The sequence below is a fragment of the Ceratotherium simum genome, chromosome 1, assembly GCF_057802395.1.
Source record: "Ceratotherium simum simum isolate JZ-2026a chromosome 1, ASM5780239v1, whole genome shotgun sequence".
Classification (NCBI taxonomy): Eukaryota; Metazoa; Chordata; class Mammalia; order Perissodactyla; family Rhinocerotidae; genus Ceratotherium; species Ceratotherium simum.
This window is the reverse complement of record NC_141900.1, coordinates 54,696,775-54,711,181: the sequence shown is the minus strand read 5'-3', so window position 1 is coordinate 54,711,181 and position 14,407 is coordinate 54,696,775. Positions and strand designations below refer to the sequence as shown.

General features: G+C 36.9%; 1 protein-coding gene across 1 annotated transcript in view; it reads right to left on the bottom strand.

Annotated features, from left to right (window-relative positions):
• The window catches only part of DNAH11 (dynein axonemal heavy chain 11), a 313,801-nt gene that overhangs the window by 235,453 nt on the left and 63,941 nt on the right, over window positions 1-14,407 (bottom strand). The window contains exons 19-23 of the mRNA XM_087428734.1: window positions 11,249-11,365; window positions 11,054-11,140; window positions 5,030-5,188; window positions 3,993-4,076; window positions 2,352-2,510 (exon numbers count right to left, since the gene is read on the bottom strand). Coding sequence (XP_087284860.1) covers window positions 2,352-2,510; window positions 3,993-4,076; window positions 5,030-5,188; window positions 11,054-11,140; window positions 11,249-11,365 — 606 coding nt within the window. The remainder of the gene's footprint in view (window positions 1-2,351; window positions 2,511-3,992; window positions 4,077-5,029; window positions 5,189-11,053; window positions 11,141-11,248; window positions 11,366-14,407) is intronic.

Below are 14,407 nucleotides of genomic sequence, written 5' to 3'. Positions count from 1 at the left end.
ATCACATTGTTCATTTATTATAATTTGGTTGAAATCCCAGGAATCAGGGAGTAGCTCATTTGTCTTTTCTTCCTAAAGTACTCTATTCACTGAACATAATTCCCAGTTGCTTCCATGATTTAACCTAGTTTTATCACTTATTTAATCTTAGTTCCTCGGCAAAAAATATTCTTACTCATAGTGTCATTATTCATATTTACCACATGAAAAAATAATTCATATTGATTTCTTCATCTTGTTGACTCCCCCCACAACAACCCCAGTATTTGCTAAGAAGCTCTCAGCTCTTCCTAAGTGCCCAAACTCACCTGTGTCCTTCACAAAAGACGAGCTGACCCCGCCTCGTGGTTGCAGGAAAGCCATTTCCTTTCCTGCTCCTGCTAAGATATCCAGTCCCGGCTTCTTGGAAGCTGCAGTCCTCCCTGGCTCTCCCCTACCTGTGACATTGCTCATCACCATCCGCCTCTCTGCATGGGGTGACCACACGTCCCTGTTTGCCCACTACTGAGGGATGTGAGACCTTCAGGGCTGAAACCTGGCACGTCCTGAGCAAACCAGATGAGCTGGTCACCCTATCTCTGCATCCCTTTTGACCTCGCTCCAGAGCTGATAGGGACCAGGGACCCAGGTCTGTCTTAGAGAAAGAATGAACAGGGATGCATCACGGGCCATTCTCATTAGTTATGCAGTTTGTGCCCGAACATGGACACCCAGCCCAGGTGACAACTTGAGGTTGAATCTAGCTGCAGCTCTGATGTCCCGGGACAGCCTGGAGGAAGATGCTTTTTCTAAATGATCTGCCAGAGAAGGTGCCTTTTTCCAGCTTGCAGAAAGGCATGATACAGGCTAGAGACTGTGGTGAGGAGAAATCTTATTGGAGGAAATGTGAGGAGAGAGAGAGAGTGGGGCACAGCCTATCACATATTGAGAGATTCAATAAAGATTTTCTGAATGAATAAATTAATCGATCAATTACAAAATCTAAATATCCAATGTCTAAAAGGCTCTATGGAAAGTATTATAATAATAGCAGCTTCAAGGACCATTTATTGAGCACTTACTACATGCTAGGTCTCTCTCTCTCTCTAATCTTATCTCCAATTTGTTCACTAAGTCTGCATGGGAAGCATTACAGCATTGTTTTTATTTCATAGAAGGGGCATTTGAGGTATGGAGAGCTGGTAACTTGCCCAAGATCAGGGTTACTGAGTGTTAGGGTTGGACCAATAAAGTTTAGGCCATCCCCACTTCACCAGGCTGCACCTTTGTCTTCAAATCATGAAAGTCTTTCTTAATGTGTGCTTACGAGAAAACACACATCAAACTGCCTTTACCTATCTTAAACTCATAAAGGTCACCTTCCCTGAAAAATAAAGTGTCAGGTTGGTATATTTGCTCTTAAATGGATGTAAAAAGGCAAGAAAATATAACCTCCAGTGGCATGGACTCTTCAGAAATCATTTTATATTTTGTAATAAAATCAAAACCATCAAAAGACATTTAAAAAAAACACCACTATTAAATGAATTGTGTGTGTGTGGGAGGGGGGAATCACAATTTCAGAATTCTGTTTCCTCCTAAATTCACTTCTATACCCTCTGATCCTCTCCACTATATGTAAGATTCTTTGCAGCCATGTTATGCTCTATAAAATGCCTTCACATTATCTCACTTGATCTTTACAAGATTCTCTGATGTACAAGAGCAGATAACATCCCTCCCATATTAATAATAAAAAACAAAACTCAAACTAGAAAGGTGAAGTGACTTGTTTGAGGTCACATAGCCAGTAAGAGATAAAAAAGGGGTGGTCTTAGTGAGTTCAGGCTGCTATAACAGAATACCACAGACTGGGTGGCTGAAACAACAAATATTCATTTCTCACAGTTCTAGAGTCTGGAAGTCCAAGAACACAGTGCCAGCAAGGCCAGGTTCTTGGTGAAGGCCTCTTCTTGGTTTACAAACATCTGTCTTCTTGTTGTATCCTCACATGGCTGAGAGTAGAAAGCTCTGGTCTTTTCATCCCCTTCTAAGGGCACTAATCCCATTCATGAGGGCTCCACCTTCAGGACCTAATTATCTTCCAAAGGCCCCATCTCCAAATACCATCACACCGGGGATTTAGGCTTCAACATATGAATTCTGGGAAACATGTTTAGTCCATAGCAGGGGGCTAAAACTAGGCTCTTCGCATGTTCAGTCTGTTGGTCCTATCTCAAGGAGCTTGACCTCTCCCATTTGACCAGAGACCTTCTCACAAATCCCACTTCATCCCAGATGAATGAGGTAAACCAAGGAATAACACTTCACAGTCACAAAAATATTCAATTAATGAGACCCAGGAAACTGACCCCAACAGCCCTCATCAGCTGGTGCCAATGCCTGTCTCTGAGGGCTGGGCTCTGTAACTCTGCGATGGCTCTCAGGGAGGTCGTCATGTCCCTCACTGTGCCTTCCAGGCCAGCATAAGCATCCCAGACATGGACTTCCTTGTCTAGTGACCAGATTTCCTAAAGAAAAGTAAAAAAAAAAACCAAAAAACAGATCCCCAGATATAATAATACATTTTATAATTTGCCTCCTTTGAAAAAATGAATATATATTTCCTTGGATTAGGAAAGAGAATAAAAGCATTTAAGCCACTCGGTTAAGGACTAAAACCAGAGACACTGAAAAGGATCCATTCATTCGTACACATATTATGAAACAGCTATGTACAAGCTGCTGGGATACAGTGGTTTCTTATTTACAGGCTCCAACTTGGATGTCCCGTAAGGAAACCCACAGGACATTAAATGTAATAGAGTTTACAAGACATGTGCAATGAAGACTATTTCCTCTAGAAACATAAATAAGTGGAAAACTGGATTATCTGGATTACTAAAACCTTCCTCTGCAGACCTGACTTGTTCAAATGTTAGCCTTGCAGCATTGGTTACCTTTGAGTTATTGTTCCTTGGAACTTAAATATTTCATGATTTTAACACGTGTCAAATAGGGCTCTTGACTAGGCTGTCTTCTCAGCTCATGGAACACCACCAACAATTGTGAATAAGAAAACCCATAATAAAACAATCTTAGCATAAAGCAAAGGACAAAGCCACTTGTTTAAAAAAGATAAAAGAGCTTCAGCTGAGAGTGGGGGTCAAACTGTCACTCTGAAGTGAGATAATCCAACGGTTGAGGAGTTAAGTAGGGAGTGAGCACAGAAATGAGGCATAGTGACCTCATGACATCCAAAAGAACGATGGGACTTCTTAGTTAGGGTCTTTGAGAGCAGAGTATTATGAGAGAAAAAACTGTGAAGAGTTGATAGGAGCTGAGCACAGGACTGAGTCGGGGCAAGGATGTTCTGGAGTGAGAAGAAAGCCAAAGACCCTGCCACTTTTTAACTGTCTTTCACGGCTATGCATTTTGGCTTTATCCAAAGAGGTTCTACTCCCTTCAGGGGGCATATGGCTATGAGAACTATACAGCAAAGCACTAGATTCCAATAAGCTCAGGTCTGTTACATTGAGCCCCCTTGGGATACTGGAGTAAGCAATTAGAACAAAGATCATAATATTCTACATAAATCCACAACTGGCATACTCCAATTACATGCCCCAAATTCCAGAACCAAAAGGTACCTTTTAAGATATGAAATGCTTATGGCTGCCACAGAAGAAATTCATAAGCTTTCATCAGCCTTACCCCTCAGCCCTGAGACTCTTACTCTTCCCCTCTATTCAGACAGCCATAGGAAGCTCATGATTACAGTTGCTACTCATCAATTCATTAGTCCTAATATGCTTTTATCCACTCATTCACAGAAAGGCAGGCTTGATTAGAAGTGCAACTGGCTGAGAGTGAAAAAAAATACTGTCTCATATCATCCTCTTGGAAGTAAATAAGGACACACAGCCCAACACACCAGCTACTAGGTTAGGGAAGATGGAAGGAGGTGGTGCTGAGAAAGATAAATTGTTGTAATAGACGGTTATGGAACTTGCCTTGGCAAACCTTCTGAGCTCTACATCCATCTGTTCCACATTAATCTGTCTCCACTGGGTTTTAGTCCAATTATCAATGCTTCTCTGAAAATGTACGAGCAGATAAAAGTGTCAACAACATTTGGTGAAAGCAAGTCTCCACAGCAAAATATATAAACCAATGATACAGCGACTCTATCATCCAGTAGGAAGTCAATTATTTAAATATTAACTGCACTTGTCAAAACTTCCCTATCAACAAAACAAAAAAGTTGTCAAACTTTTTTGACATGAACATGTTTTGACAAGAACATGTCAAACTTAAGACTAAAACATTATGATATATTAATTTCTAGTAGCAATGACAAATTCCATACACACACCATCATTATCATCGAATCCTGAGTACTTTGAATGAATTGATAAGTATATTACCATTAAATATCCGCTTTTTATAGTTCAACACATAACAGCTTTCATAAGACAATTTTCATCCATTATAAACAAAACTCTCATTATCTTCTTGACCATATTCTATGTCTTGATAATATATTTCTATGTGGCTTTCAACTAACTTCAAAGAAAATTATATATAATGCACATTGCAATATGCCTTGTTGCCTAGAACTTATTTTTACACTTAAGTTTGTAACTTAATTAACAATATATAAATTAACTTTTTAGTCAGGTCCATTTATATATGCACACACACATAAGTATAAGCACAGGTGTATACATGAGTTTGTATGTATAGGTGATCATATATGTGTAATATATACTTATGTATTAATTTTTATGTATATCCTACATAATCATCAAAAAGGATTTGAAGCAGTCAACTCATTATATAAAGGTTCATTCAGAACTAGAAACAAAAACAATGGATAATTCACAGAAAAATCTTCTACTAATAGAGATATATGAACTCTAATTCCAGGGGAGAAAATCTAACACCTACATATTTCAAGACACAAAATTCAGATAGAAAAACTAAAAATTGCATACTTGTACAAGAGAATTACTAAAAGAATGTATGTTTTCCAAAAGCAGTGTCTTACTCTAACATAAATAATGACATCCCAGAGTCCCTTGAGCAATTTTATTTCTTTGCGACACTGCTTCATTTGTTTGTACTCCGGAAGAGACACTTCAAAAAGATGAGTAGATTCCTGCATCTGCAACATTTCTTCTTCTAATGCCTCAAGCTCTTGATTTGCCTAAGGAGAAAACACACACACACACCAACACTCTTATCCAGCAAACTGCCAGAGAAAGAGAAGCCGCACAGTTCTGTAGCTTTGGTTATGTCAACATTTACAACTTTGAGTTTAAAAAGAAAATAAAAAGAAATCTGCAGTCTCATTACTGGTAAAATGTAGAAGGCTTTAGATGAGCAAACTCATGGCTACTCAAAAAGTGAGTGTAGTCCTTTAATACATACAGTAATGTTATCAATACTCTCCCTACACATATTTCAGCAAAATTCACTCTGCCATCAGATTTCTACGAATACAATTTTTCCTCTTGATTTACATTGTACAGCTGGGGAATTTGCTGGGGAACAAAAGATGAGGCTCTAGAAGCTTCCACTTAAGAACAAATCACTTTTTAAAAAAAAAAAAAAAGAACTTTCAGATTTAAAAAAGATCCTAGAGATTGTCAATAGTACATAACGTACTCAAGAGAATTTGTGAAATAAAACACGACAGCTAAAAATACAGCACAATATGAGAAATTTCATCATATGATTATCTTTACCAAGACTCACCTACCATCCTCTCTATGTAGAATAGTTTATGTTTTACACCAAATATAAGCCAACTCTTAATTTTAGTTTTTATTAACATAACAGTGTATTTACGTTCAAGGAGTACAGAAGACCTTGTAATGCAGGAAAATGCAAGAAACCCAGGTTCACTTTCAGTTCTTCTGGGTGCTGTTTCTCTAACTCTCAATTATGTGCGCAAGCTGCTCCCTTTTGATTTATCAAGTTTAGACAGTACACTAAGTTAATAGCTTTGCAAAAGAAGGATTTAACTTGGTTTTTCCACTTTATATTTTCTTCCATCCTCCTCTCAATATCCAACAATTCGATTGCTTTAGTTATTTTGATTTGGTTTTTAACTTTAAATACCCAGACAATCCTTTTGTTTAATCTACTTTCAACTCTCTTAATGTCCTACTATGTAAATAAGAATATTAGGACTCTAATATTCTTTCGTTATACAAGTTACAGATTGCCTTTTTACAAGTTATACCTTTATAAACAAGAACTGCACTTCTTAGTTTTACAAATGTTTTAGTATGAAAAATTCCATACACATAAAATGGTGTGGGAAATACTGTGTATCCAGCATAGGAAATACTGTGTTACTAATAACTTTTAACAGCCATCTCAATTTTATCCCTCTCCTTCACACTACAAATTTATCCACCAAATTTTTATTTATTTTTCCCTGATTTTTAAATATTTTCACTACATATGTATGTACTGTACTGCTAAATGCTAAACTATAAAAATTTATGTTTTTGAAATTTATATGAAGTTTTATACTATATATTAAGACTTTCAATTAATATTTATTTTTGAGGTACACCTATATATTCATGAAGATGTGTGTGAAGTTCATTCATTTCCACTACTGTGTAGTACTACCTTGAATGAATATACTACAATTAATTTATTCTACTTCTGATGGTCATTTAGGTGTTTCCTGTATTTCATCATTAGCACTAATGCTACTAGGAATGTTCACACCCCCTGGCATAAATGTTTCACATTTAGAGTTTTTGTTAGCTTCAATGAGTTAAAAAATGTCTTCCAAGAGTTTCTATCATGAATGAATGTTGAATGATACCTAAAGATTTTTTGGCATTTCTTGAGATGATCATACAATTCTCTTATTAATCTGATAATTCTCTTATTAATCTTATTAATGTCTTATTAATTAATGTGATGACATATTAATTTTCTAAGAGTAAATCAAATTTGTTTTCCTGGAATGAACCCAACTTGTTTGTAAACTGGTGTAATTTGATTATGTTTTGTTTAGTACGTTTGCATCTATGTGTACATAAGAAAGACTGGCCTATAATTTTTCCTTTCTCATACTGTCCTTTTATGAAAATTAGACATGCTTTATAGAGTAATTTTTGAGTGTTCATTCTTCTTCTGGTCTCTGGAATCATAGGAATGAGATCCGTTTCTTGAACGCTTCTTGGAATTCACCTGTAATGCCATCACAGCCTGTTATTCACTCTGTTGGAAGACTTTTTTTTTTAACTCCTGGTTAATTTTTTCATTTTATTTTCCTACTGGTTAATTTTTTTTTTTTTTAAAGATTTTATTTATTTTATTTTTTCCCCCCAAAGCCCCAGTGGATAGTTGTATGTCGTAGCTGCACATCCTTCTAGTTGCTGTATGCGGGACTCGGCCTCAGGATGAACGGAGAAGTGGTGCCTCGATGCGCACCTGGGATCCGAACCCAGGCCACCAGCATCGCAGCGCGCGCACTTAACCACCAAGCCACAGGGCCGGCCCCTACTGGTTAATTTTTAATAGTTATAGGACTAATTGGGTTTACTATTTCTTGAGACAGTTTTGGTAAATTATATTTTTCTAAAAATCTATCCATTTTGTTTAAATTTTCAAATTTCTTATTAATTGTACTCTTTTGAATCTTTCGAATTTCTGCCTCTCTGTACTATCATTCTCAATTTTATTCCTAAGACTGTTAATTTTGCTTTTGCTTTTCTCCCTTGATCATTCCACCAGAGGTTTATCAATATAATTAGTCTTTTCTGAGAATCAAATTTGGCTTTGTGGATCCTCTCTTTTCTTAAAATACACACATTGGAAGTTATTTTAGTGATGATTCGTTGGTGGTGAATTTCTTCTGTTTTTGTTTATCTGAAGTATCTTTATTTCACTCTTGCTATTGAAACATAATGTTACACAGAATTTGGAAAATATCATGCACTGCCTCTGGCTTCCATTGTGGCTGATGAGAAGTCTGCTCTTGGCTAATCATCATTTCTAACAGGTGATCTGTTTTTTCTATCTGGTTGCTCAAAGATCTTCTCTTTGCCTTTGGTATTCTGTAGTTCAGTTTGATGTGTCTAGACGTTGACTTTATATTTTATTTATCCTGGTTGGGATTCAGTGAATTTCCTGAATCTATTGATTCATGCTTTCACCAGTTCTAGAAAAACCTCAGCTTTTAAATCTCTGACTATTGCCTGTCCAATATTCTGTTTATTGTCTCTTCCAGGAAGTCTGAGTAGAAGAGTTAGATATCATTGTAACTTCTTACTGTGTCTCTGAATCTATTTCATATTTTTTATCTCCTTATACCTATGTGCTGCCTTCTAAGGAATTTCTTCCAATGTCATTTTCATTTCACTAATTCTCTTTTCAACTTTAACTCTTTAACCCACCTGCTGAGTTATATTTTTTTAATAATTACATTTCTCATTTCCGTAAGTTCCTGGCCCTTTTCCAAATTCAACTGATCACTGTTGATAGTCTCAAAACTGAGAACTTGCTCATTTTTTTTCAATACTATCTTTTATATCCTTAATAAATGTCTTCTAATATCTGATGTTTATATGGCTCTCCATTTGTGGTTTGCTCTTTCTGCTAGCTCTTATGCATGATGTTGTGTTTATTGATTGTTTTATTGTTAACTCTCATTTGACTGAACTTAATCTGTTGGACCTCTGAGGAGACTGGAATAAGAGCACTGTTTTCCAGAGAAGATTTGGGTTTGCTTCTACTAGGTGGTAAGAAAAGCTACTTATAACCATTTCAATTTCCTGGCCTGGAAACTCCTTAATCATAGGAGAAGTACAAAATTCAACCATAGCCCTTGTGAGAATAGGCTGATGTTTACAAATCCCCAGAGGATCTGTTCTCCCATTTTCTGCCCTACTCTGAGCCTTAGCAAGGACTGACAGGTAATCTCATTGGCTCCCTTTGCAGGCTGCAGATTTTTCCCAGGCCACCCTTTCACTGAGGGTGTAACCTCTTAAGCATCTCCTACTTTCCCTTGAAAGGGTTCATCACAAATTCTAGACTTCTGGTACTTTCCTCTGCCCCTATAGCAGCACAGGCCCCTATGTTTGCCTCTGCTTTCCATTCTAGTGTCAGCTACTCTATTTTTTCCCTGCCTTTAGAGATTTCTCTTGTTTTCTTGGGAGCTCAGCAATAGATTTAAAATTGCCCATTTGTGAACATGTTTCAGCATCTGTTTTACAAAAGAGGGTTTTTTTTTTCGTTCGTGTGTGTGTGAGGAAGATCAGCCCTGAGCTAACATCCATGCCAATCCTCCTCTTTTTGTTGAGGAAGACTGGCCCTGAGCTAACATCTGTGCCCATCTTCAAGAGGGATTTTCAAAATGTCTAGTCTACCATACTCCCCAAAGCTAACGGACCCTTTATTTATTTTTAATCATTTTCCCTATTACTTAAACTAATTCAATTATTCCTAGAAATATATACCCAGTTATATTTATTCAACTGTAGTTTTGGCCATGAAAAAACAATAGCATATAACATAACTTTACTGAGGAATTGGTTATAAAAGGAGAGATTCACTTTACCACTCCCCTTGTTCTTGGAGGGTCAATGGTTTCTGTCTGTGGAGTGAGGGGACTTGAGTAATAGAGACTACCACACCAGCCCAGAACAAGCATATACAAGTCTTTGGTTGAATCTCGTTAGATAAACATTACATATGCATGCTGAACAAGCATACAAGAAAATGACTTCAAGGTAAAAGCGACCCAGCTCTACTATATTCAAGACATCCCTCAATACATTCTGTAGATACAAGGATAAATACCTCTGACTTGTAAATATGTAACTATATGCTGTTATGGTATAGCATGCAAATGGTAGGATTCAATAAACGATAACAGTGGTAAATGTTTACGTATAGCACATTGGTTAGTCAAGTAAAAATATCTCCTCATCCACAATCTGCTCAGACCACCTGCAATTTAGATATAATCTTTAAAAAACCACAAGTCTATTAGCATATTCGAACCTCCTCCCTTTCAGTGAATACATTAACCACTTTTCTTTAGCCAAGTGAAAAAGAAGACCTTATGCTAGAGAATGGTGTTTTCTGAATGGGTTTAAAGCAGTTAAAACTAAATTCAATCCAAAATTTGGAAAGAGAGGTAAAAAGCTGGGTCAGCTGCGAGTTTACACCAGCCTAAAGAGTAAAGACTATCTCCAGTATGAAGTAAAATCAGGACGGCAGCCCAGATGAAGAACTCAAAAATTCCCAGCTCCTGAATCTAAACTTCACCGAGTCATTTTCTCATTTTGGCTGCTAGGTTAATAATCCCTAGGGAAACAAAGATATTGTTTTTCTAATAAAAGTTTAAAACATTTTTTCAAGCCTCATATGAACTACTCATCATTTTGGATTATTTGCCCATTATATTAATTCTGACAGTCAATTATAATAAATCAGTTCATTATAAACTAGGATTGAATGACAATAATATTTGTATCCCGAGTTAAGAGTAAGTTACGGGCTTTCTTTACTATGGTTAAAGGTTACTAGCAATGTATCACACGGGAAATAGTATAAAGGCTAAAATTCCTGATTTAAAAAAAAAATTTAGACAGCTAGAATTTAAATACTAGCTCTGTCACTTACTGTGCAATCTCCAATGAGTTACTGAATTATACATAATTGTTTCTTTATCTTAAAAAAGGAGACTAATAGAAGCTACAACATAGGGATATTGCAAGAACTGAAAGAAATAATGTAAGTAATTGCTTCACAAAGATCTCAACATCTACTCTATGTAGTATGTGCTTAAAAATAGCAGTTGTTACTTTCATTAGTATGATGACTTCAAAGATGATAGTGGTTTGGGGAGACATGATTTAAAACACAATATAATTTACCTGGGGAAAATTATTTATAACTGGGTTTTAAATAGTTAATTCTCAACTCTTATAACTCACTGCAAAACAAAGGCAAGATATGGCAGTACATCAGTGTCTAAATTTATATTCTAAAGTAGTTATTGTAACACACAGAAGATAACTGAGATCAGCATTACCTTATCAAGCACTGTGTATGGATTTTCTGCATTAAAATCAAGAGGAGCATAGAGTCTGAATCTCTCTCTGAACTCTGCCTGCTTCCCCTGACGAGGGTAGAAAAAATGGAAAGTAAATCTCAAACAAATAGCTTTAATTATCCTTGTAAAATCTTTCTTAAAAAAAATAAATAAATAACTTGGCAGCTAGCTTACATCAAACAAAATACATTTTCTCCTTATAAGAGTGACTTCTGCATTTTGGAGAGGTGAAACTTCATGTCTGACAGTTGCTGCAATCTTCTTGGTAGTTTCCCATCTTTCAGGTAACTCCTACAAAAACAAAGTGCAAATGGGAAATTACTTCAATACCCAAAACAAATCAACTCCACAGGATTAAATTATTCTAATCTCTCCACTCTTAGGGAAGGAGTTTATCTCAAAAAGTCCGGGCTGACTCCTGGCACCTCTGGATTTGTATCCTCCAAGCATAAACCAGAGTTGTTCTCTGGTATAAGACTGATCTCAGAATAAACGAATATCTTTTCAAAATAAACACAAATTTCCAAATGGTCTTGCTGTTGAGGGAATAAAATTAAAGCGCTCTGGAAATGACTTTGCTGATCTTTAACAACTAAAAATGGAGCCATTTTAGCAATTTATAGCAAGTGAAAAAAAAAAAATGCTTTGAATCTGGTGAGGCAGAGATGAAAATGTGAATCGATCTCATCCTTCACTTTCCGCTAGCTCCCAAAGCTCTGCGTGTACTCTCTTGATAGAGAGTTTGAGCATGTAGGTTAATTTCAAATGACTAGGATTTTTGAAGTAAGAAGAGGCAAAGGGAAAAGGTCAATTCCTGCTTGATGTAGGACAAAAGAAGCAATAAACAGCTCAGCAGCAACTCAACTCTGCTTTCCCTGCCTACGATGCAAAGGGGACAACAGCAAGTTATTTTTCTGAAGAGCTGTGGTGTATAATTGCTGTTGAAAAGCATTCCTTGTGTCCAGACTAACAAAGCATTGTTTCTCTGGGTCATCTCCTGGGACACTGAAATTGTTTTGTCATCCAAAACCATCCATAGTGATGGGACTCTACCTGTGTAGCTGAAGTGCAAAAATCAAAGGTTCTAAAGACTATTTTGTAACCCTCGATAAATATTTGATGAATGATTCAGTAACTGCCAATTATGAAGAGTGCAGTGTGCCAAGTATAAACTGTATCTGTGTGGTAGAGGTGTGCTACAAAGATAAAACAATTCTTTGACTTAAATTGTTTTATAATCTGTCAGAGTGAATGAAAGGCCCCCACAATAACTATTCTACATGACAGAATGTGTTAACTTCCTTAGGAGGTCTATGTGTTATGGAATCAAATGCTTAGGAGGCAACCTGGTGTCATGACAAGAATACCCAATCAGGCCAGGAACCAAGAGATCTGGGCTCTAAACCTACTTGTCCTTCCATCTTGTGCCTCCACCCTTCATCTCATTAAAACTCTGCATCCTCATCTGTACAGAGTCCCACTTTGCATTTCCAATTGATCCCATGGAACCTAAATATCACATGGAGTTCCTCAGGGACCATAAGTAGGAAGCCATAGACAGGTCACATCAGTGGACTCAGGCCCCTCAACCCTCTCTGTCCACAGTAGACCTGCTGTTACCTGCTTTATCTTTGGGAATTCCAAATAAGTTTCCACTTGGTAAAGATAAATTTTCATTGAAAATCAAACGGTCAGATGATCTCCAAAGTTTCTCTAACTGATATGATCCACTCAAGGAGGTAATATTGAATCTGAGACTCACAGGAATGACTGGATTTCAATAGGCAGTCGTTAGGGTGAGCTCCTGTGAGGTAAGATTACCAATGGAGGATGGGGTGAGAGTGTGTGCTCTTATGGAAACCGGACAGCATTCAGGAGGCTAGGGGCAGTTGAAGAAGGTTCCTTAGAAGAAGGTTGAATCTAGCTTCAAAGCATATGTACATAGGCTATGATGACACAGCCATGTCTAAGGGCTTTTTAGCATAGAACTAAGCACAGGCAAGTATTTGGAAAATGTTACGATTACTAACAACAATGAAGGAGAAACAGTAACTATCACAAGTTGCTTTAATTAAAATAAAATTGGGACGGTTATCCTTCACACGCAACTTGTCCTGCCTGTAAATTTCATTTTTCCTCCTGATCAGCCTGAATTACTGACATAGTGATACACACATAGCTAAAAGTATTTCCCACTTTTGAAATATGAGGCTTTTGAAAAGCCTAATATTTTCAACACTGCCATAACCTAAGGTAATACAAATTCTAGAGGCCATGGCTTAAATCTCTCTTATCAATTACATGTGTTATGATTGCTTTCTCTATATGATATATATATATATATATAAACATATTTTGTGTGTGTGAGGAAGATTAGCCCTGAGCCAACATCCATTGCCAATCCTCCTCTTTTTGCTGAGGAAGATTGGCCCTGGGCTAACATCCATGCCCATCTTCCTCCACTTTACATGGGACGCTGCCACAGCATGCCTTGACAAGCAGTGCACCAGTCCGTGCCTGGGATCCGAACCTGCGAACCCCAGGCTGCCATAGGGGAGTGTGCAAACCCAACCACTACGCCGCTGGGCCAGCCCCTCTATATGACATATTTTGAGATCCAAGATTTGACTTAAAGAATATCCAAATCTTTCTAAAAACAAATATTTACAGTAGGTTCTACTGTAACTATTTCATCTCTCAGTCTTATTATGTATCTATCTATCCACATCTTATCTTACTCCACGTCTAACTGGATTTTCAGCTCTAGGGACAGTTTTATTCTTAAATAGAATTTAATAATTCATATATAGAAATTTTTCATGGTCTTTATAGCCAAGAGAGCACTTGTAAATACATTGCTGCATTTAATCCTCACAAAACAAAACGAGGAATATAAAATCAAGTATCCACTGTGAAAATAGTTTCTAGACAAGTTAAACACAGAATTACCATATGACCCAGCAATTCCACTCCAAAGTATATAACAAAAGAAATTGAAAACAGGTACTCAAACAAATACTTCTACACAAATGTTCACTGATATAGCACTACTCGCAATAGCCAAAAGATGTAAACAACCCAAATGTCCATCAATGGATGAAAGGATAAACAAATTGTGGTGTATATATATAAGGGAATATTATTCAGCCATTAAAAGGAATGAAGTAGTGATATATGCTACAACATGAAGGAACCTCAAAAATATTATGCCAAGTGAAAGAAGTCAGACACAAAAAGGTCACATATTGTATAATTCCATTTACATGAAGTATCTAGAATAAGTAAATCCATAGAAACAGAAAAAGATTGATGATAGCCAAGAATTAGGGGGAC